This window comes from Phyllobates terribilis, unplaced genomic scaffold, assembly GCF_046119375.1.
Source record: "Phyllobates terribilis strain yellow unplaced genomic scaffold, ASM4611937v1 Scaffold_2__4_contigs__length_985480577, whole genome shotgun sequence".
Lineage (NCBI taxonomy): Eukaryota > Metazoa > Chordata > Amphibia > Anura > Dendrobatidae > Phyllobates > Phyllobates terribilis.
In genome coordinates this window covers 177,451,508-177,475,369 of record NW_027362762.1, presented here as the reverse complement: position 1 = coordinate 177,475,369, position 23,862 = coordinate 177,451,508, and the positions used below count along the sequence as shown (strand labels likewise).

At 41.7% G+C, this 23,862-nt stretch overlaps 1 protein-coding gene across 12 annotated transcripts in view; it reads right to left on the bottom strand.

Moving 5' to 3' along the window:
- R3HDM2 (R3H domain containing 2) overlaps positions 1-23,862 on the bottom strand; it is a 162,579-nt gene that overhangs the window by 66,459 nt on the left and 72,258 nt on the right. For 7 of the 12 annotated variants that reach the window (XM_073663326.1, XM_073663327.1, XM_073663325.1 and 4 more), the window contains 4 exons: positions 10,622-10,812; positions 4,568-4,636; positions 2,408-2,449; positions 1,009-1,095 (listed from right to left, as the gene is read on the bottom strand). In XM_073663326.1, the coding sequence (XP_073519427.1) occupies positions 1,009-1,095; positions 2,408-2,449; positions 4,568-4,636; positions 10,622-10,789 (366 nt within the window). In that variant the 5' untranslated portion in view covers positions 10,790-10,812. Of the gene's footprint in view, positions 1-1,008; positions 1,096-2,407; positions 2,450-4,567; positions 4,637-10,621; positions 10,813-11,859; positions 11,958-23,862 lie in introns of those variants that run through there. The other 5 variants (XM_073663330.1, XM_073663334.1, XM_073663332.1 and 2 more) reach the window with 2 other exon arrangements.

Here is a 23,862-nt window from a genome sequence, read left to right as displayed (position 1 = left end):
GCGAACGGTAGCCGGGCCTGGAGAAGAGGAGACTCTCCTCCAGACCCAGGTACAACAGTACCTGTAGTTAAAAAAGAATAAAATTAAAAAAAAAATAAAAAAACCTATACTCACCACCTGATTGCCCCCTGTTTGCTCCTGGTGGTGTCAAAAGGACCTTCCAAGACATCATTTTAGTCATGTGACAGGTCACGCAACCGCTGACGTCAGAGGTCGCGTGACCTGTCACATGACTAAATGAAGTCATGGAAGGTCCTTTTTAGAGTACCGCGAGCAGCCGAAGACACCGGCGCACCGGAGGAGGAGACCGGGGGCCATCGGAAGGGGAGTATAATGTTTTTTTTATTTTTTGACATTTTTACTCTCTTTTTTTTTTTTTTAAATAACTGATGCTGCATTGTTACTTGGTCACACAACATGACCAACTTGCACGGATTTATATAGTGTGACCAAGTTGTCAAGCACTTTTCAAGTGATGCTAAAATCGCTTGGAAAACCGCTTGACAACCCGCATGCGGAAATGCATGCAAAAACGCTTCACAAACGCTTTTACCTGGCAGAAAAAACGCATGTACAATCCGCATGCGTTTTTTCTGCCAGGGAGATGCATTAATGCTCCGGAAAAAATCCGGAGCATTTCTGCATCGTGGGCACATAGCCTTAAAGGAGAACGACGCTGCTAGTTCCCAACTCTTGGAAAAAGAGACTGTTGCCCTGCTTCCATGTCCTGGGATCCATTCTAGTTTTTGATAAATGATTACAGACATAGGAATCAAACTCTACAATAACAGTGTAAAAAGTAAAATGATGTCCCATCCTACCAGCCCCAGGGACTTCATTCACAGTGTAGTAACATTTCTATGCAACAGTCTCCCTTTAAGCAAGGCACCACATGTACAGTCTGAGTCTAAAGCTTCACATTGAACTACTGAAACTAAAATTACTACTATAAAAGATTAACCGATATTAAAATGCAGATTAAAAATCTTCATAGACCCACAATTTTACCTGAAGTTCCAAGGGGCCATCCACAAAGGGTCCAGATGACTCTTCACATACAGCTAAGCTTCTCACCAATTTTAACTTTGAGTTTGACTAAAGAAAAAAAATATTCATTCATTCCTATTCAATTTTTATTGAAAGATTTTCATATTCAACAAGTAACAGACTTGGGGAAAAAGGAATAAATATTAGCAGATTACAATGAAAACAGAGTAAATCAGCTTTGTGATATACAAATTTCTTATATATATAACAAACTAAAAAACAAAAGGGCGCCATATGAGACACACAAATAGCCAGAAAGGAAATAGAATTAGTAAAGGTGTTAGAGGTTGGGGGAGATATATGACCTAGTGAATAAAGTTCCTAAATATTCAGAAATACCCAAAAGGTGTCCCATGGGGACCAAATGAGGTTGAACCTCTCGACCGTTTCATCATTCAGAACAGTGCAATATACACCAGGATCAAAGATATCAGAAACGTTGAATGTCATACATAGACAGGGGAGAGGTTTGTTTCCAATGTGAAGCTATTAAACATCCTGTGGCCGTCAATTATGTGTAGAAGTCGGACCGTTCTTTTAGATATATTTTGCGGGAAAATATTAAGTTAGAAGTGTTGAAGATGTAATGAAGGGTCTAAATCAAAAGATTTGTTTAATCAAAGTTTGTACATTTGTCCAAAGTGGTCTTATCAGCGAGAAGTCCCAGAATAGGTGGAAGAAAGATCCTGTCAACAAGGCACATCTCCAACACAAGAGGGACACAAACTGATCTGGTTTATGAAGGGCATCACACTTTTTAAATGCAAAGCTGCATAAAATATCTAGACAGTAACATGTACATGGCATATGAGCACGGAGATCTCCAGCCTTTGTCACATCAAAAGGGGCTGCCCCTCCGTGTCCACCAGCTTCGAAAAGAAGATGGGTCATAGACCATATTGCAATTATAAGGCCAGTTATTTTTTGAGTGAATTAAAGAGAGGCCGATAGATTAAGGGGTACAGTGATCTAAAGAGCATGGAAACCCCTTTATTCTAGTGATCATAGGGATTTATAAGAAATGAGCCTGCAGTAATGATCTGCGCGCTCTTACAGCACTAGAACTGTGGAAATGATCATAAGATAGAAGACAGACTACCAAATCTTTTTTTCCAATTTTTTGGCAATTTCTTCATGTATGGTAAAACGTACAACTTTTTATACGACTCCTTCCAGATAAAAGGTTTCTGGAGATGGGATGGAGATCCTAGGCTTTAACCTGACTGCATATCATTTTAGTCTACATAGGAGTGAACATGCCAAACAACTCAAGAACTATGAAAACCACATAAACCAGCTCTACAACAAAGGTGTGAAAATGAAATAAGGACAAGAGGAGCAATAGCTGTGGGTGATCTACCTTGGCTCTCTTCCTGGCATGTCCGTGGCTAGGATTTCGCCTCTACACCATTGGAATAAGCCCATGAGAGAAGAGAAAAAGAAACAATGAAAAAAAACACATGAAACCAATAAACAGAAGCAAACTGCAGTGTACACATTGTGATTGCCTACATCTACATACACGGTCTAGTCATGTACCAGGAATCGGCAGATGATATTATTCTAGTAGGGATACATCAAAAGACAAAACATTCAATAGTATTTTAAAGGATATTTCCCAACAGGAATAAGAAGTAAGAGAACATAAGACATACAAAGTGAAATAAAGCAAGGAAGGCTGGATTCACATTAGTGTTCGGGTCTCCATGGAAAGCTGGCCAGTAATTGGGCCACCATGTAACAGTCACAGGTCCAAGCGGACCCAAGAAACTATAGTGGATGCCGTTTGGTTCGGTTTGAGCAGCAGCATTGTAACAATAAAAAAAAAAAATCACACACTGGGCTATTTTCCAATTAGGGTACGTTCCCACAATGAGCTTTTGGTGACTTTTCTAGATTTTCTGCAGCATTTCTGCACATAGTATATAAATTAGGTTACTTGCGTTTTTTCATTGCGGTTTTTACGCTATGGTTTTTGCTTCTTGTTGGTATCTAACGTAAATAAAACTGCTTTGTGTTTGATACCTCCTGGTATTTGGCCTTTAGAAAAAACTGATACATTCATGTGCAGACCATATGTAATTTTAGCGCGCTTCGGAAGTGAAATCGCACTAGAAATGCAAATGCGTTTTTTTACCTGCAAATTTTTTTTATTTTTTTTTATCTAATGCAAGTCTATGGGGAAAATCCACACAACAGCTTCAAAAACTCACTGAAAACTCATTGTGGGAACTTAACCTTAAAACGTAAAGAACTGGTTGAGGGGGGGGGGGCTCCTAAGTTTTCAGATGTGCCCTGTATACAAATAACAGGACACATGAGCAGGACTGCAGAGTCTGTGAGCCAAACCTCCGACATTTCCATGACTCCGACTCCCTCATACATGACTCATGTTTAAGTGATAAATTTACTGTAGCACAGATTCATCTCAGCTAAAAGTCTAGACCCTTAGATCAGGAATAGGACAGACATTTATAGGACATTTCATAACTTTACCAAATTCTTATGTAAAAATATTCCCCACAAACTGCATTGAACTACTGTACCCAATTTATTATATATTGTAGGAGTTGGAGTCAGTCCATTTTATACCGACTCCGACTCCACAGCCCTGCACGTGAGTAGATAATTATGAGCCATTTTACATCCGATTGGGAGATTCGTAGGTTCTTATATTGACGACTTGAGTAAACGTTGTTTTAATTTTCATTTTATAAATCAATAGTACACACGGAAATAGGAACTTTGTAATATGTTATGTGATAAATCTGCTTTAATGTGTACCATTTATATGTAGAAAAAAAAATTAAAACAATGGTTACACTTTAAGGGCCCCATACACAAAAGATGGCTATTGGCTGACCAATGGGTTAGGCTAGCAGCCATCTCAGAGAAGTGTTCTCGTTCTTGAGAGAGACACTGCCAGACTTCTCTGCAGTCAACTGTCCAAAAAAAAAAAAAGGTTGGTAGTTTGAACCATCTGTCATGAAGAGTCAAGGAGGCCCCATAGACTGAGGCTAGCCGTTATTGGTGGGTTTGGCCACTGTCAATCTAATGTGTAAGGGGGACCCGATACTTATCATAGGTCATCAATTTTAGATCAGTGGAGGTTAGACTGAAGACCTCTGCACAGATCAGCAGACTGAAGGGGCTGCGCTGCACAGGAAGTGGCAAAGCTCTGTACACTGCGCAGGGGCAAAGCTTTCTGGAGAGCTTGCTTTATAATACATGGCTGATATACGATGCCCCCTTTAGTCAGTCGATCAGTGGTGGTGCCAAGTGGAGTCTGACCCCCACAGACTTTATATTGATGAACTATTGTAAAGATAGCTGATCAATAATAAAAAAATCCAATAAACTATTAATGGGAACGGTCTTTGTTTTCCCGGCGTACTTTGATTCTTTTTGTCTTTATCGTTGATGCCTTATTTAACTGCAAGTTTGTGAGCAAAAAAAAAAATCAGTTAGATACATTTATTTGTACTGAAAATGCTGAGTGGAACAGCTTAGTGGTACTCACTCTCCGAGTTTTTAGGTTAGGGTACAAGACATGGCTCATGGATGTACAGATGCCGAGCCTTTTCTCCTCCTACAAATACAGAGACTGTAAATACTTTAGGGTGTTTTATGAGAATTTTGATTTTGTTTGGTGAATCGGAGAGAATCCCTTTTGTTTAAAAGGGAACCTAACATTTGCAAAATGTTATTAACCTGCAATGCAAATGGGGGTTTAATCTGAAGGTTAATCGCTTTCTAAAGCTGTGCTGCCACCGCACTGAGAGCCCAGCTGCCGGTAGGAAATAAACTTAAAGGGGTTTTCCCACGAACGAAAGTGGATTTTAAATCAATAGATCTTGGAATAATAATAATTTCCACAATTGGATGTGTTTAAATAAAATGTTCCTGTGCTGAGATAATCTTATAAATGTGCCCCTGCTGTGTACTATGTAATGGCTGTGTCTGACCGTACAGGGACATGGTCTGATCATACCACAGCTCCAGGACGGGGGGAGAAGCAAAAGAGTATACAGACATTTCATCAGGGGGGGTCAAGGCTGATTCTTTCTTTGAAATAAAACATTGTTTAAAAACAGGCAGGGAAATGGTTTACCTCACAGAAAGAATCAGCTGTGATCCCGTGCTGTAATGTCTGTATACTCTTTTGCTTCCTCCCCTGCCCAGGAGCTGTGGTATGATCAGACCTTGTTCCGTACGGTAAGTCACAGCCATTACACAGTACACAGCAGGGGCACATTTATAAGATTATCTCAGCACACAAACATTTTATTTAACCCCTTTACAACCCAAGGTGGTTTGCACGTTAATGACCAGGCCAATTTTTACAATTCTGACCACTGTCACTTTATGAGGTAATTACTCTAGAATGCTTCAACGGATCCACCTGATTCTGAGATTGTTTTTTCGTGACATATTGTACTTCATGATTGTGGTAAAATTTCTTCGATATCACTTGCGTTTATTTGTGAAAAAAACGGAAATTTGGCGAAAATTTTGCAATTTTGAAAATTTTTATTTTTATGCCCTTAAATCAGAGAGATATGTTACACAAAAGAGTTAATAAATAACATTTCCCACATGTCTACTTTACATCAGCACAATTTTGGAACCAACATTTTTTTTTGTTAGTGAGCTATAAGGGTTAAAAGTTGACCAGCGATTTCTCATTTTTCCAACAAAATTTACAAAACCATTTTTTTAGGGACCACATCATATTTGAAGTCACTTTGAGAGGTCTTTATGACAGAAAATCCCCAAAAGTGACACCATTCTAAAAACGGCACCCCTCAAGGTGCTCAAAACCACATTCAAGAACTTTATTAACCCTTCAGGTGCTTCACAGGAATTTTTGGAATGTGGAAGAAAAAAATGAACATTTAACTTTTTTCACAAAAATGTTACTTTAGACCCAATTTTTTTTTATTTTCGCAGGGGTAACAGGAAAAAATGGACCCCAAAATTTGTTGTGCAATTTCCCCTGGGCACGCAGATACCCCATATGTGGGGAAAAAACACTGTTTGGGCGTACGGCAGGGCTCGGAAGGGAAGGAGCGCCATTTGACTTTTTGATTGTAAAATTTGCTTGAATAATTAGCGGACGCCATGTTGTGTTTGGAGAGCCCCTGATGTGCCTAAACAGTGGAGCTCCCCCACAAGTGACCCCATTTTAGAAACTAGCCCCCCCAAGGCACCTATCTAGATGCATAGTGAGAACTTGGAACCCCTAGGTGCTTCACAAATTGATTCGTAAAAATGAAGTAGTATTTTTTTTTCCACTTTTTCATTTTTACGAATCAATTTGTGAAGCACCTGAGGGTTCTAAGTGCTCACTATGCATCTAGATAGGTGCATTGGGGGGTCTAGTTTCCAAAATGTGGTCACTTGTGGGGGAGCTCCACTGTTTAGGCACATCAGGGGCTCTCCAAACGCAATATGGTGTCCGCTAACAATTTGAGCCGATTTTCCATTCAATTTGTTAGCGGACACCATGTCGCATTTGGAGAGCCCCTGATGTGCCTAAACAGTGGAGCTCCCCCACAAGTGACCCCATTTTGGAAACTATACCCCTCAAGGATTTTATTAAGGGGTATAGCGAACATTTTGAACCCAGAGGTACGACACAGAATTTGATAACATTAGATCATCATATTGAATAAGTTGTCATTACTCTTGAGCGCAAGTGCTCGCTACTCGAGTTTGCAACGGGTACTCAGGTATGCACCATGTATCACGGGTGCTCAAGTGAAATGCTCGAGTCCCCGCCCAGATGTTTCACGGTTATTAGACACCCCCAAAAAACATGCGGGGATCGCTCGTGCATGGCAGGCAATCCCCGCGAGGTTTTTTTGGCGCGAAGCATATGGGGCGGAGACTCGAGCACCCGCGATACTCAGTGCATACCCGAGCACCCGATGCAAACTCAAGTAGCGAGCACTTGCGCTCAACACTAGTCGCCATATCGTCTTTTTTTTTACTTTTGAAAAAAAAAAAACAGCCCCACCCTAACATTAGCACAACCCCAACCCCAGCCCTAGCGTTTATTTTTTACGCTGCTCCTCTTGCGGTATAAGTGATGAGATTACTTTATTCTTCGGGTCGGTGCGATTACAGCGATACCAGAATCATATCGGGTTTTTATGATTGATTGTCACACACTAAAAGACACATATTTTGTAAAATCTAGTTTTTGCATCGCCATATTTTGGCCTACAGAGTCTTGTGATGGCTTTTTTTTTGCGGGATGAGTTGACGTTTTTATTGGTTCCATTTTCAGGCATGTGACATTTTTTGATCGCTTTCTATTCCTATTTTTGGGAGGCAGAATAAACAAAAACCAACAATTCAGGAATTGTGTTTTTTTTATATTTTTTATTCTGCTCCGGGTGTGGTAAAATTGATAAGATAGCTTTATTCTTCGGGTCAGTACGTTTACAGCGGTACCACATTTATATAGTTTTTCTATGTTTTGGCGCTTTTACACAGTAAAAGCTATTTTATAGAAAAAAATATTTTTTTGCATCGCTTTATTCTGAGAGCTCTAACTTTTTGATTTTTCGGCTGATGGAGCTGTATCGCGGCTTGTTTTTTGCGGGATGAGATGACGTTTTCAGCGGTACCATTTTTATTTATATTCGTCTTTTTGATCGCGTGTTATTCCATTTTTTGTTTGGCGGTATGATGATAAAGCATTGTTTTTTGCTTTTTTTTTTTTTTTACCGTGTTCACTGAAGGGGTTAACTAGTGGAACAGTTTTCTAGGTCAGGTCGTTACGGACGCGACGATACCAAATATCTGTACTTTTATGGTTTGTTTTTCATAATATTTATTGATGGGTACATTATATTTTTATTTTTAGTGGATTATTTTTTTTATTTTTTATATTTTTACAATTTTTTTTTTTTTTCACTTTCAGACAGGTTTTTTACTTTGTCCCACTATGGGACTTTCACTTTTTTTATTCTGATTGCCTGCATGGCACAGGCTGTCAGCGCTGGACAGGGAGAAGATAGTTTGGAGATGCACTGCGCATGTCCAAACAATCTTCCTGCTGTCTGGTGACCCGGATGTTGTCATGACGACATCGGGTCGTCATGGCAACACCCGGGAAGCCGCGGCAGACAGAACTGGAAGCCGGAAGAGGAGGTGAGTATCGGCGATCACCTCCCCTTGCCTCCGCAATGCTGCGATCGACTTCGATCGCAGCACTGCGGGGGTTAATGTGCTGGGAGCGGTGCAGGACCGCTCCCTGCACATAGTATCGGGTGTCAGCTGTGACAATCAGCTGACACCCGGCGGCGATCGCGCCCGCACAGCCTGTGTGCGCGCGTGATCGCCATGACGTACTAATACGGGTCAGGCTCTTAAAGCCCAGGGCACAGACGCGTATTAGTACGTCATGGGCTTTAAAGGGGTTAAACACATTCAATTGTGGAAGTTATTATTATTCCAACATCTATTGATTACAATCAGTTTACATTCATGGGAAAACGCCTTTAATTACTCCTGGCAACCGCTGGCTTTCAGTAATAGAGGCTCAGCCTCAGTCATGGCTCAGCACATAATGAGCGGTGGCTATAGCCATACCCTGGCATTGACTGACAGCTGGCTCTGTATGGCATCTGTGCGAAGTCAGCTGTCAGTCAGTGCGGGGGCGATGTTACAGCAGCCGCTCACAATGTACTGAGCGGTGACTGAAACCGCGCCTCTATAACTGAAAGCCGGAGGCTGCCGGGAGGAATAAAGTTAATTTCCTCCTGGTAGCCTGGCTTTCATTGCAGTGGCCGAACAGCTTTAGCACTCTGCATGTTAATAGTATTTTGGGACATGACAGGTTCCCTTTAAGCTGAAGGACTTTCGTGAGAACATACATTTTGGGGGGTTTTTTTGCCCTGAAAATTTAGTGAATGCTAAACTTAGATAATCCTGTTGTCTTTGGTGCCTATTTAGTTTAGTAGAAATGAGAATGATCCTAAATACAAAGCTAAAACACACCCAAAAGATCCATGGATGCAAAACAGTTACCAATAATTCAAGCTAGGTGTGTAAATGAAAAAAATAAATAAGAATAAAAAAAAAAGTGCTATTGTATTGTACTAGCGGCCAAAATTGAGGTAAAACCCTCAAGATTTATGAATTTTTCGCATTTTGCCAATACAGAACCAAATTTCATGAATGTTTTTGATTTCACAGTAAAGTTTTTAAGTAGAAATAAAATCTCATGCAGAAACACAATATTAGCAGGAAATTTGTTCATTTGTCAACGAATTGGACACTATTGTCACTCAGATGACTGTGGGAGAAAAAACATTTATTTGTCCTATTTTCATATCGAACACTAAAATATTAATGCTTAGTTGGATAGCCCTTGGCCTTGATAAGTGCCTAGCATCTACTTGGCATGCAATCTACCAGTTTGTGTAAATCAGATGGTGTGATGACATGAAACCATGATTTGATGATGGCTGCAATGAGTTCCTGCTTGTTTGAAGCCCGCTGTTTTGACACCGCTCTTTTGAGCCGAGCCCAGAGATTCCATTTTTGTCCTTGAACCAAGAGACATTTTTTAGCTGTATGGCATGGGACTCCATCTTGCTGAAAAATAATCGATGTCCCTTCACCAAATACATCACGTGCCGAAGGAATGAGTTTAGGCTGAAGGACTTCCTTGATATACTTTTCAGCATTAACAGTTCCTTCAATTACCTGCAGCCGACCAACGGCATCTCTGGACAAGCAGTCCCCTACCATAACACTCAGAGGATGCTTCATGGTCGGTACTGTACACTCTGGCAAGCAATCCTCTCCAGGTAGTCATCAAACGTAGCGGACACTGTCGCTGCCAAAGATGGATATGCGTGTCTCCTCGCTCCATAAAACATTTCTCCATTGTTCAATGGTCCATTTAGAATGTTCTTTGGCCACTGCAGACGTTTCTGACACTGCGGCATTCAAAAATGGCTTTTTACGTGGTATTCTGGCTCTTAGCCCCGCATTTACCAATCGTCGTCGAATCGTTGTGGAACCGTCCGATCGGACACACTCACTCCAGTGTTGACAAGCTCCCTGTTGATGTCAATAGCAGTTGATTTCATGTTATTTAGGGCGATTCTAACCGTTCTTCTATCAGTCTGAGGAGTTGTAGCCTTTTTCCTTCCTCTACCTGGTTTATTCTTTATCGAACCAGTCTCTTGAAACCGCTTACACACTTTGAGAACGAAAACATGTAATTGCTTACCTTTTGATGACAAACTGGCTTTAAAATATAAAAACCGCCTTTTAATCGCAGAATATCAGTCTTCAATCAATCCCAGGTCACTATAAACAAACATAGAATACATATCGCAGAAGAGGGCTTGTGTTCAAATAAGTAGGTCAGTGAAAAACTTTCATTAAATATTGGTGATGGTGAAAAACTACAGGTGTTGCCTCAATTTTGGCCACTAGTGTAGGGTCAAATGTCCTCTTGTATGGTTTTCAGTGCTATATAAGCTATATTTGCCGTATTATCGTCAAAACACAACATAACAATTTATTCCATTATGAGAAGTAGACTAACCTGAGGTTCTTGACGCGAGTTTGGTTCGTCTGATTCCTGTTCCTCTTTACTGGGTGATCTAGATACCGCCTTGCTTCTGTTCACAGACTCTTCGACTAATCGCTTTTCTGACTCCTTCATGATCTCCAGAGTTTCCTGGGTTGTGTGGCCATGGGACATCTTCAACATAGTACAGCACAAACGGTATTAACCTGCGCAAAAACAATCAGAAAAAACTTAATACTTTTGATTTCAAGGAGTGTATCTAGCAACAATTCCGGGTTGAATTTCAATTAATTAAAAACAACCTTTTATTTGAAAAAATGATTTTAAAAAATTCATGATGGTTAAAAAAAAAAAAAAAAAATTCAGTTCATCAGCGTGTTATTAACACACTTGACACTTTCCAGTTTGTAGTTGCACCATTAGCTTAGCACAGAGAAATCAACTGCAAATGAACTGACTGAGCACGCCGAGTGAGCCATGGTGAAGGCATCTTAACTATTCCTACCCACTAAACAGTAACGCACAGTCTGCGCGTGTAAGACATCTGTGTTCTAGTTCACGGGGCCATCGATTTACATTGGCAGGTTTGATACACAAATCAAAGAAGAACATGTCTACAGGTTTTTATTGCGGACAATTAGTCGGTAAAAAAAAAAAAAAAAAAGGATACGCAAAAAGGCACATTGATTGTAATGGGTCCGTGATTCATTAACAAAAATAACAGGTAGGACACGTACCCACACAGAAAAAAAAAAAAAGAATTTGGTGTGAAAGCGGCCTAAAAAGCCCAAGTACAAAACAATGGCAAATGTTATGAGAGTCACTGTTGTCTGCCGCACCTGTTGTTCACAGAGACCATTAGTGGTTGATGGATGACATATACTTATAATAGGATCTGTCGGACACCACCATTTTTGCATTAGATCTGCCAAGACAGTCCTGCTAAGTCGCTGATAAACCAGAAGTTTCCCAAGATTGTGACCACACAACCAACTACGGTCATAGAGATGGCAAATTATAATAAGGTATCCAAAGCACACAAAATAAATTTATAAATAATCCATAAATTACATTAGGCCCAAAAATGTTAAATAAAATAAATCTAACTATGGATAAAAACACCGCTGCTTTATTATTCCACAACCAATTCCTGAAGGAAGCATTGCAACAATAAAAACTTCTGCCTTTACCAGCAAATGCAAACACACAACATGGATGACAAAGGATCAACATGTCACAATAGCCCTACGTACCCCAAAAGCCATCAGTCTGCTCATTTTCCACTGCATGCTTCCGTTCTAGTTTCTTTCATTAAGGTTTCTGTAAAAGTCAGGTCGTTTTATCCGTATGAATGAATCAGCCTTCGTCCCCCAGGACAGCGTGGGAGGCTGTGAGGAGGAGGAAGACATGATAGTCTTTGACAAGAGCGCGCAAGAGCAAACCGACACAAGGAAACAGAAAAAGGAGGCCGAGATGCAGATTTATAGCGATACGGATTCAACACACAGGAGCAGATGAATGTGGAGCCTACATCTAAATGCACGCTGCAGAGGTAACACTACTGCAGATCCTCCAGCACCGGGGATATCAGCCATGACTGACACATCATAGTCAGAGGTCTAAACATTTACCAATATACCCTTTATAATTCTGCCTTAATTTTAGCAGTAAAATAAAATTTCACCTGAAGATAACAGTATGGTGTAGGCTTGTCTGGCAGAGCAGGATGCTTGCAGCTCAGTAGTATGGAGTGGTAGCTGTATGTTATTGTTAGTTGCTCATGTTTGGGGTAACTTCCATATAAAAGTAGAGGAACAATAAAATTCCACAATGGCTTCATATATGTGGATGGTAAGCCCACATGACAATGTAATGTTGGTATTTCAGTTGTTCACCAGCTGTGCCCCCGAGCTTTTCATGGCCGCAGATCAGAGTGTACAGTGGGTATGGAAAGTATTCAGACCCTTTTACATTTTTCACTCTGTTTCATTGCAGCCATTTGGTAAATTCTAAAAAGTTCATTTTTTCTCTCATTAAATTATACTCTGCACCCCAGCTTGACTGAAAAAAAAAAAACAAATGTGGAAATTTTTGCAAATTTATTAAATAAGAAAAACTGAAATATCACATGGTCATAAGTATTCAGACCCTTTGCTCAGTACCAGGGGAGGAGTCCTGAGGAGATAATTTGCATATTCCCACTGCATTTTGAGGTAAGTGAAGAGTCTCCGCGAGCTCAAAGAACACTGGATTTTGGCTGTTGGAGCTGAAAAGAGGACATCGGTAAACCGCGCGCCGCATTTTGAAGCTTTTTTTTTTAAGCTTTTTTCACTGTTTTCAGAACATTAACAGTAAGAACATGGAAGCGTCCAGGAGCCATTTGGTGAGCTGCATATCCTGCTACATGTTCACAGACTTGCCAGTGGAAAAGCCAAACTTCACATGCCAGAAATGCAAGCTTGTGTCCCTGTTGGAGGAAAAGTTGCAAAATCTAGAAGAGAGGGTAACTACCTTGAAAATCATTAAGGAAGGTGAAGAGTTCTTAGACAGAGCAGAATTATCTCTTCATGATTCAGAAAGAGAAGAAATTCTCTCTGCACCTGAGGAAACAGAGGAATGGAAGCATGTGACCCACAGAAGCAGGAGGATCGAGAGGCAGTCAGCACCCATACTGCTCAGGAACCAGTACCAGGCTCTCACGCAGGAGAACCAGGAAGAAATACAGCAAAATAAGACTTTGCCAGCAATGAATAACCTTGTAAGCCCTCAGAATCCTCCTGGATGGAGAAAGAAGAATGTTGTGAAGAAAAAACGGAGCGTGGTGGTCATGGGGGATTCCCTGTTAAGAGGAACAGAAGCCGCTATCTGCAGACCAGACATAACCTCAAGAGAAATGTGCTGTCTTCCAGGAGCAAAAATTAAAGATGTGTCTGACAGGATATCAAGACTCTTCAGACCTACAGATCACTACCCATTCCTGCTAATACATGTGGGGACAAATGACACCGCAAGAAAGGACCTGGCAACCATCTGCAGTGACTTTGAAGACTTAGGCAAGAAAGTGAAAGAATTGGGAGCGCAGGTGGTCTTCTCATCCATCCTCCCAGTGGATGGCCATGGAACAATGAGGTGGAATAAGATTCTACAGGTGAACAACTGGCTACGTCGATGGTGCCGTCAACAAGGATTTGGATTTCTGGATCACGGAATTAATTACCTATACGATGGACTACTTGCTAGAGATGGGGTGCACCTTACGAAGACTGGAAAACATGTATTTGGAAGTCGCCTTGCTACACTCATCAGGAGAGCTTTAAACTAGAACAATGTGGGAAGGGAAGCAAAAGGCCAGAAAAAGCCATACAGCTGACAAATACTATTGAGATCTCTGCTACTGGAAGTGGAAAAGAAGAACAAAGACAAAACAATTTAAATAATAAAAATATGGGAGGAAGAGAAACCAATCACAAACTAAAATGTTTTTATACAAATGCACAAAGCATGGGCAACAAACAAGGAGAATTGGAACTACTAACGCAGGAAAAGGAATATGATGTCATTGGAATCACTGAAACTTGGTGGGACGATACACATGATTGGAATAAAAGGCTAAAAGGATACAACTTATTTGCAAGAAACAGACTTGATAAACGAGGAGGAGGTGTTGCATTGTATGTTAGAAAAGCGTATATCTGCACAGAGATTGAAGCTTCAGAGACTGGGAGTTCTGTGGAAACTGTTTGGGTAAGAATACAAGGAGAGAACAACGGAAAGGACACCATTGTAGGCATTTACTACAGGCCACCTGGGCAAGCTGAAGATATGGATGAACTCTTTATGTATCAAATGACCAAGTTCTCCAAAAAATATGACGTAGTGGTCATGGGAGATTTCAACTATCCAGACATTTGTTGGGAATCTCTCTCAAGTAAAACTAACAGGTCAAGCAAATTCTTATCCTCTCTTGCTGACAACTTTATCTTCCAAAAGGTAGGGGAGAAAACAAGGGGATCTGCTACTTTGGATCTAATCCTTATAAACAGGGAGGAAATGGTTGAGGAGGTAAAGGTGGCTGGGACTCTAGGAGGCAGCGATCATTCTATTATAGAATTTTGGATAACTAGAGGAGGAAGACATGTGAAGACTCAGACTTCAAGGTTAGATTTTAGAAAGGCAGATTTTAAGAGACTCAGAAAGAGAATAGGAGGGATCCAATAGCTGGATGTCCTTAAGGACAAAAATGTCCAGGAAGGATGGGAAATTTTTAAAAATGAGATTCTCAAAGCACAATCGTTAATCCCGAAAAGTAGGAAGAATGGGAAGCATTTAAGGAAACCAGGATGGATGAACACAGAACTTAAACACATGCTAAAAAGAAAGAAAGAAATGTTTATTAAATGGAAAGAGGGAGGCATATCTAAAGAAGATTATAATGCAGTCTGCAGATCCTGCAGGGCACGTATCAGGTTAGCTAAAGCTGACAATGAATTAAGGCTTGCAAGAGATGTCAAAAGCAATAAAAAAGGATTTTGGGGGTATGTCAAAAGTAAAAGAAAAGTGAAAAGATGCTATAGGATTTTTTACAGGATGAAAATGGAGAAATGGTAAGAGAGGATGTTGAGAAGGCCGAACTTTTTAATTCCTATTTTGCATCTGTTTTCTCTCAGAAAGAAAATGTAACATCAACTGATCTTCACTGTCCTTTTAAAGGAATAGAAGAATCCAAGTTATCTGTAAACAGAAAGATTGTGAGGGAATATTTAGCTAACATAAATGAGTTCAAGTCTCCAGGTCCAGATGAATTACACCCCAGAGTACTGAAGGAGATCTTAGAAGAAATTTTAGAACCACTCTCCATAATCTTTGAAAATTCTTGGAGAACAGGAGAAGTCCCAGAAGACTGGAGAAGAGCAAATGTTGTTCCGATCTTCAAAAAGGGGAAGAAGGTGGACCCAGGGAACTATAGGCCGGTGAGTCTGACTTCTATACCAGGAAAGATCTTTGAACAAATTATTAAACAACATGTATGTAAGTACATGGATAAGAATGAAGTGATTAACCAGAGTCAGCATGGGTTTGTAACTAACAAGTCATGTCAGACTAACTTAATTTCCTTCTATGACAGAATCACTGACTGGGTGGATCAGGGAAATGCTGTAGATATAGTATATCTTGACTTCAGCAAAGCATTTGACAAAGTATCTCACACCATCCTTATTGAAAAAAATGACCAAGTATGCAATGGTCCAGGCAACTGTTAGGTGGATTCATAACTGGCTTAGTGATCGGACTCAAAGGGTGGTTGTAAATGGCTTCACATCCAGCTGGATGAATGTCTCAAGTGGGGTACCACAGGGCTTGGTCCTGGGACCTGTATTGTTCAACATCTTTATCAATGATTTAGATGAAGGAATTGAGGGTAAACTGATTAAATTTGCTGATGACACAAAGCTAGGAGGGATAGCTAATACTAGAGAAGAGAGAGAGAGGATTCAAAAAGACCTAAATAAACTGGAGCAGTGGGCAGCAACCAACAGAATGGTTTTTAACAGGGAAAAATGCAAAGTACTACATCTGGGCAATAAAAATGAAAAAAGCATATACAGAATGGGAGGAATAGAGCTAAGCAACAGTACATGTGAAAAAGACTTAGGTATACTAATAGATCATAAACTGAACATGAGTCAACAGTGTGATGCAGCAGCAAAAAACAGAAGCATACAGTCTAGATCACGTGAAGTCATTATCGGTCTTTACTCCTCTTTGGTCAGACCTCATCTGGAATACGGTGTACAGTTTTGGGCACCACATTTTAAAAAAGACAGACAAACTGGAGCAAGTTCAGAGAAGAGCGACCAGAATGGTGACTGGTCTGCAAACCATGTCCTATGAGGAACGGTTGCAGGATTTGGGAATGTTTAGCTTGCAAAAAAGAAGACTGAGAGGAGACTTAATAGCTGTCTACAAATATGTCAAGGGCTGTCACATTGTAGAAGGATCATCTTTATTCTCATTTGCACAAGGAAAGACTAGAAGCAATGGGATGAAACTAAATGGGAGGAGACACAGATTAGATATTAGAAAAAACTTTTTGACAGTTAGGGTGATCAATGAGTGGAACAGGCTGCCACGAGAGGTGGCGAGTTCCCCTTCAATGGACGTCTTCAAACAGAGGCTGGACAGACATCTGTCTGAGATGATTTAGTGAATCCTGCTTTGAGCAGGGGGTTGTACCAGATGACCCAGGAGGTCCCTTCCAACTCTACCATTCTATGATTCTATTGAGTAGAAGCATCCTTTTGAGCTAGTACATCCATGAGTCTACTTGGGAATGATTCAACAAGTTTTTCACTCCTGGATTTGGGGATCCTCGGCCATTCTTCCTTGCAGATCCTTTCCAGTTCAGTCAGGTTGGATGGTGAACGTTGGTGGACAGCCATATTCTGGTCTCTCCAGAGATGCTCAATTGGGTTTAGGTCAGGGCTCTGGCTGGGCCAGTCAAGAATGGTCACAGAGTTGTTCTGAAGCCACTCCATTGTTATTTTAGCTATGTGCTTAGGGTTATTGTTTTGTTGGAAGGTGAACCTTCGGCCAAGTCTGAGGTCCAGAGCATTCTGGAAGAGGTTTTCATCCAGGATATCTCTGTACTTGGCCGCATTCATGTTTCCTTCAATTGCAACCAGTCGTCCTGTCCCTACAGCTGAAAAACACCCCCATGTTTCACTGTTGGGGTTGTATTGGGCAGGTGATGAGCAGTGCCTGGTTTTCTCCACACATACCGCTTAGAATTATCACAAAAAAGTTCTATCTTCGTCTCATCAGACCAGAGAATCTTATTTCTCATAGTCTGGGAGTCCTTCTTTTGTTTTTGTGCAAACTCTATGTGGGCTTTCATATGTCTTGAACTGAGAGGCTTCCGTAGGGCCACTCTGCCATAAAAGCCCGACTGGTGGAGGGCTGCAGCAATAGTTGACTTTGTGGAACTTTCTCTCATCTCCCTACTGCATTTCTAGAGCTCAGCCACAGTGATCTTGGGGTTGTTCTTTTCCTCTCACACCAAGGCTCTTCTCTCACGATTGCTCAGTTTGGCTGGACAGCCTGGTCTAGGAAGACTTCTGGTGGTCCCAAACTTCTTCCATTTAAGGATTATGGCGGCCACTGTACTCTTAGGAACTTTGAGTACTGCAGAAATTCTTTTGTAACCTTGGCAAAATCTGTGACTTGCCACAATTCTGTCTCTGAGCTCCTTGGGCAGTTTCTTTGAGCTCATGATTCTCATTTGGTCTGACATGCACTGTGAGCTGTGAGGTCTTATATAGACAGGTGTGTGCCTTTCCAAATCAAGTCCTATCAGCTTAATTAAACACAGCTGGACTCCAATGAAGGAGTAGAACCATCTCAAGGAGGATCACAAGGAAATGGATAGCATGTGACTTAAATATGAGTGTCTGAGCAAAGGGTCTGAATACTTAGGACCATGTGATATTTCAGTTTTTCTTTTTTAATAAATTTGCAAAAATTTCTACATTTCTTTTTTTTCAGTCAAGATGGGGTGCAGAGTGTACATTAAGGAGAAAAAAAATGAACTTTAGAATTTACCAAATGGCTGCAATGAAAAACTGAAAAATTTAAAGGGGTCTGAATACTTTCCGTACCCACTGCATATTGTATAGAATATTTCATACAGAGGACACATGATCTTACTATGCACCTGCAGTGCCGTCGGATCTCTGTGTTTGGAGTCTTTAGCCAGTACATACATTGTACAAACTGAAGTTGTCTGAAGACACCAACATTGGAAGGATCAGACAGTCTAATGTGTATAGGAGGCGAGAAGGATCCGGATTTTCAAAAGCCAATTGCTTTATTCACTGGGAGTTAAGGCTCCGCCAGAGATGTCTGACAGCAACTCGCTCATAGAGAATACATGAACGATCAGTTGTATGAGGGAGTCGGGAGAAGTAGCAGTCATCCGAACAGCCACCTTAATGTGTATATGGGCCTTAAGATGTAGTGGCCAATAGTCCAGAGTAAGTTCTGTCCCATAGTCACTACAAGTCTGAGGATGTCCAAAAATATACACATACTCAAGTGCTGTACAGTTGAGTGCTAAAAGTTTTGAGAGACAAATTTTGGCTTTCACAAAGTTTATGGCTTCGGCTTTTATAGCAGGAATTAGCATAAACTTTAGATCATTATGAAGAGTGATCAGAAGAACTGCAAATGTAAAGCAATCATTTATCAAATCAACAAGAACTTCTGAGAAGTTCAACTGCTGTGAAGAAGGCTTCAGGGAGGCCAAGAAAGTCACTAAGTGCTAGAACCATCTCCTAAAGAGGATTCAGTTACGGAATTGGTTCAACATCGGTGCAGAGCTTGCTCAGGAATGGCAGCTGGCAAACGTCAGTGCATCTGCACGCACAGTGAGGCGAAGAATGTTGGAGACTGGTCTGGTGTCAATGACCGCAAGAAAGAAGCCTCTTCTCTCCAAAAAAAAAAAAAAAAACCATGAAGGACGGACTGACATCCTGCAGGAAGCACAGGGATTGGACTAAAGAGGATTGAGGTAAAGTTATTTTCTTTGATGAAGCCCCCTTTAGACTGTTTGGGACATCTAAACGAATGATTGCCCAGAGAAGAAAAGGTGAGCACTACTGTGAGTCCTGTGTCTTTACAACAGTAAATCATCCAGAGACATTCATGTGTGGAGTTGCTTTTCATCCAAGGAAGTGGGCTCACTCACAATTTTGCTTAAGCTTAAGACACTGACATGAATAAAGGATGGGATCTAAACATCCTCCAAGAGCAACTTCTCCCAACGATCCAGAAGCAATTTGATGAAGAAAAATGCTTTTTCCAGCATGATGGAGACTAACTAAGTGGCTCCTCTAAGGGCATGTGCCCACGATCAGAAAATGCTGCAGGTTTGACGCTGCATGCTTATGCAGCGTCAAACTCATAGTGGTCAGATGTTACAGCATAGTGAATGCGATTTCTAGAAATCCCATGTCCACTATACGTCTCTGTACACCAGCGGATCACCCGAAGAAACTGACATGCGTCGCGACTTTCAGAACCGCAGCGTGTCAATTTCTCTTGCGGGTCCGCATGTGGACTTACCCCGTAGACTAACATCAATGAGGAAAGTCCGCATGTGGAAAAAAAAAAAATCATAGCGGCTCATTTGCATAATGAGGGCGGAAGCCGCAGCGGCTCCTGATCATGGGCACATACCCTAATTGGGATATTAGGTCCATGACCAGGAAACTCCTCAGATCTTAAGCCCATTGATTAAAAAATTGTGCTCAATCCTCAAAAAGTGGGTGACAAACAAAAACAAAGAAATTGTGATAAACTCCAAGCACGGATTAGGCAAGAATGTGTTATCAGCAAGCATTGAAAAATAAGGATCAAAGCTGCATAAACTTGATATTATTGTCATTAAAAGTATAAAAATTTATAAAATGCTTAAATTTGTAGTTCAGTAACCATAGAAACTTCTGAATAGAAATTTGTCTGAAATAAGATATGTAAGATAATGACTGGGAGGACAGAAGTATAATTTGCATATAAGTGCATCCGCACAACTTACTATAGAATTGTAAAGCAGATCTGTCACCAGATTGATATGAACCATTATGAGACCAGTTAGATCTAGTCCATTTTATTATCAGGTGGGAAAACGAACAAATAGAATTTTAATCATTTGACATGGATTTTCACAGTAAGAGCACCAGCCTCATCAGGTCTAAGATCTATTAAGTAATGTATGTAATTTTATTGTGAAATCTAGTGATCGGTCTGCATTAGCATGAACATCGAGATCCCTACGTATTGTATATATCTAACAGAACTGAGCTGCAGTTCTCTGTGACTATTGGTTACTAGACCGTGAATCACTGTTAACATCTAGTCAACAGCAGAGCTAATAGCCGATTGGGGGGGGGGGGTGACGGGTGTCAGATCTCCCACCCTGATCGGTCATCAACATCATAACTCTGGAAAATGCCTTTTAAGAATTGGTGATAATAAATAAATGTATTTATTTTTTAATATATACACACACAAGACATGCACCAAAAATCCCACCGTTCTTTGTAAACTCCCTCTTACATATAAGAATTGAGCATGCAAATCAAACCAAGAAGCGCAGTCCTGCAAGGTTAAAATGATGATCCCATGAATAGATTTAATCTCATTGGGAGAGGCAGATAACCAATCACAATTCCAGCTCCGTAGCAACCAGTTCTATCACCATGTGCAGCCAGCAAGGATGTGAGACTTGTAGGAAAAGCACAAGACAACCCTCACATGCTGAACCAGAAGCTGAGCTGGGAACAAGCAGAAAGAGTCACCCATGTAAGAGCGCGCGCCAAACAAGCAGAAAGCGTCACCCATGTAAGAGCGCACGCCGAACAAGCAGAAAGAGTCACCCATGTAAGAGCGCGCGCCAAACAAGCAGAAAGCGTCACCCATGTAAGAGCGCACGCCGAACAAGCAGAAAGAGTCACCCATGTAAGAGCGCGCGCCAAACAAGCAGAAAGCGTCACCCATGTAAGAGCGCGCGCCGAACAAGCAGAAAGCGTCACCCATGTAAGAGCGCGCGCCGAACAAGCAGAAAGCGTCACCCATGTAAGAGCGCGCGCCAAACAAGCAGAAAGCGTCACCCATGTAAGAGCGCGCGCCAAACAAGCAGAAAGCGTCACCCATGTAAGAGCGCACGCCGAACAAGCAGAAAGCGTCACCCATGTAAGAGCGCGCGCCGAACAAGCAGAAAGCGTCACCCATGTAAGAGCGCGCGCCGAACAAGCAGAAAGCGTCACCCATGTAAGAGCGCGCGCCGAACAAGCAGAAAGCGTCACCCATGTAAGAGCGCGCGCCAAACAAGCAGAAAGCGTCACCCATGTAAGAGCGCGCGCCGAACAAGCAGAAAGCGTCACCCATGTAAGAGCGCGCGCCAAACAAGCAGAAAGCGTCACCCATGTAAGAGCGCGCGCCAAACAAGCAGAAAGCATCACCCATGTAAGAGCGCACGCCGAACAAGCAGAAAGCGTCACCCATGTAAGAGCGCGCGCCAAACAAGCAGAAAGCGTCACCCATGTAAGAGCGAGCGCCGAACAAGCAGAAAGCGTCACCCATGTAAGAGCGTGCGCCGAACAAGCAGAAAGCGTCACCCATGTAAGAGCGTGCGCCGAACAAGCAGAAAGCGTCACCCATGTAAGAGCGTGCGCCGAACAAGCAGAAAGCGTCACCCATGTAAGAGCGCGCGCCTAACAAGCAGAAAGCGTCACCCATGTAAGAGCGCGCGCCGAACAAGCAGAAAGCGTCACCCATGTAAGAGCGCACGCAGAACAAGCAGAAAGAGTCACCCATGTAAGAGCGCACGCCGAACAAGCAGAAAGCGTCACCCATGTAAGAGCGCACGCCGAACAAGCAGAAAGCGTCACCCATGTAAGAGCGCACACCGAACAAGCAGAAAGTATCACACATATAAGCGAGCACACAACCATAAGCTGTGCTGAGACCATCACAAATTTAAGCACCTACACAGAACCATAAACTGAGCAGGAAAAAAGCAGAGACCATCACACAAGTAAGCGAATACACTGAAAAAGCAAAGAAAATCACACATGTAAGCAAGCGCACACACATCAATACACTGTGCAGGGAACAAGCAGAGATCATCACACATGTAAGTGCACACACTGAACCATATATGCCTCTAAGGCTGTGTGCCCACGATGCGTTTTTTTAAGTGTTTCTGCAGCGGCAAAAATCGGTGCAGAAACGCTTAAAAAACGCATGGTAGAAGGCCTGCCATGTTCCCCAATGATAATCCGCATGTGCTGTGCAAATGGTGCAGAAATTTCCACTGCGGATTATTGCGGAAAAAAACGCAGCACTACCAATTATTTTGTGGAAGCGCTGCGTTTTCGCCGCCATTGACTTGCATTGGAACGCATGGATTACGCATCACTGCATCTGTAGATGCGCATTCCATGCGTTTCAATGTGCGGATGGTACCCGGGTCTGAAGGACAGGAGACTCTCCTCCGGACCCGGGTACCATAGAACCTGTGAAAAAAAGAATAAAATAAAAAAATAAATATGATATTTACCTTCTGATGGCCCCCGCTGCGCTCGTCCTCCCTTGCCGGCAGATCGAGGTGGACTGAAGGACCAGTGCTGACGTCATAGTCATGTGAAGGCAGGTCCTTCAGTGTAGTGTACCGCGATCTGCCGTCAGCCAGGACAGAGCGAAGCAAGACTCCGGAGGCCATCAGAGGGTGAGTATAGATTTATTTTTTACCATTCTTTACGGTCATAGTATATAAATCCATGCTGCAGATCTAAATCTGCAAAGAAAAAATAAAGGAATCTCATTCACTTTGCTGGCACTAGGAAATCCTTCAGGTTTTGTGACAAGTTTGTGACAGAAAAAAACGCACTAGACCCATACAGGGTAAGCTAAGTGTGGGTTCTGCGTGCAGCAGCCCTGGTTAATACACAATGCAACAATGAATAAGACAGACTGCTACATTCACCTTGTAATACATGGCTTATTGCTTTAAGTGTTATTCTCATGTTAAAAAAAGGAAGAGAACAGTAATAGTGTAGAAACTAAATCATGTTTGTCCATCCACCTCAGTATGCCGATCACAGTCCTTTGCAATTCTCTTATTTATTGCTTGTTGCCAAGAGGGAATGACCACACTGCAGATTAGAGCAGTGGATGAATTCTAATGCGTCCTCATTGTAATCTGTACACCTCATTCTTGTACAGATTACAATGAGGACAGCCAGGAGCTTGGCATGTGTATTCTGGTGAATGCCCACTAGGCGCCCAAATCTGACCACCAGTCTCCAACAGAATTCAGTTTTACAGAACTGCAGCTAGGCATAAGTAGTAGCAGAGTAGCCGTTTTTACAGTACTTTCTCAGGGCTGCGGAGTCAGTAAGTCAAACCAGCGACTGACTCCACAGCACTGCCTCACTACTGAGCGTGTACATAAAGTGCAGCACAGATTCATCTTCACTAAAAGCCGAGATCCTTCAAACAAGAATAGAACAGACATTTATAGGACATTTCATAACTTTCCCAAATTCTTATTTACAGCACATCCTGCATTGTACTAATGTACCCAATGTACTATATATTTTAGGAGTCGGAATTGGTCCATTTTATACCAACTCCACAGCCCTGCTTAATATAAGGCTGCGTGCACACGATGCGTTTTTCATGCGTTTATGCTGCGG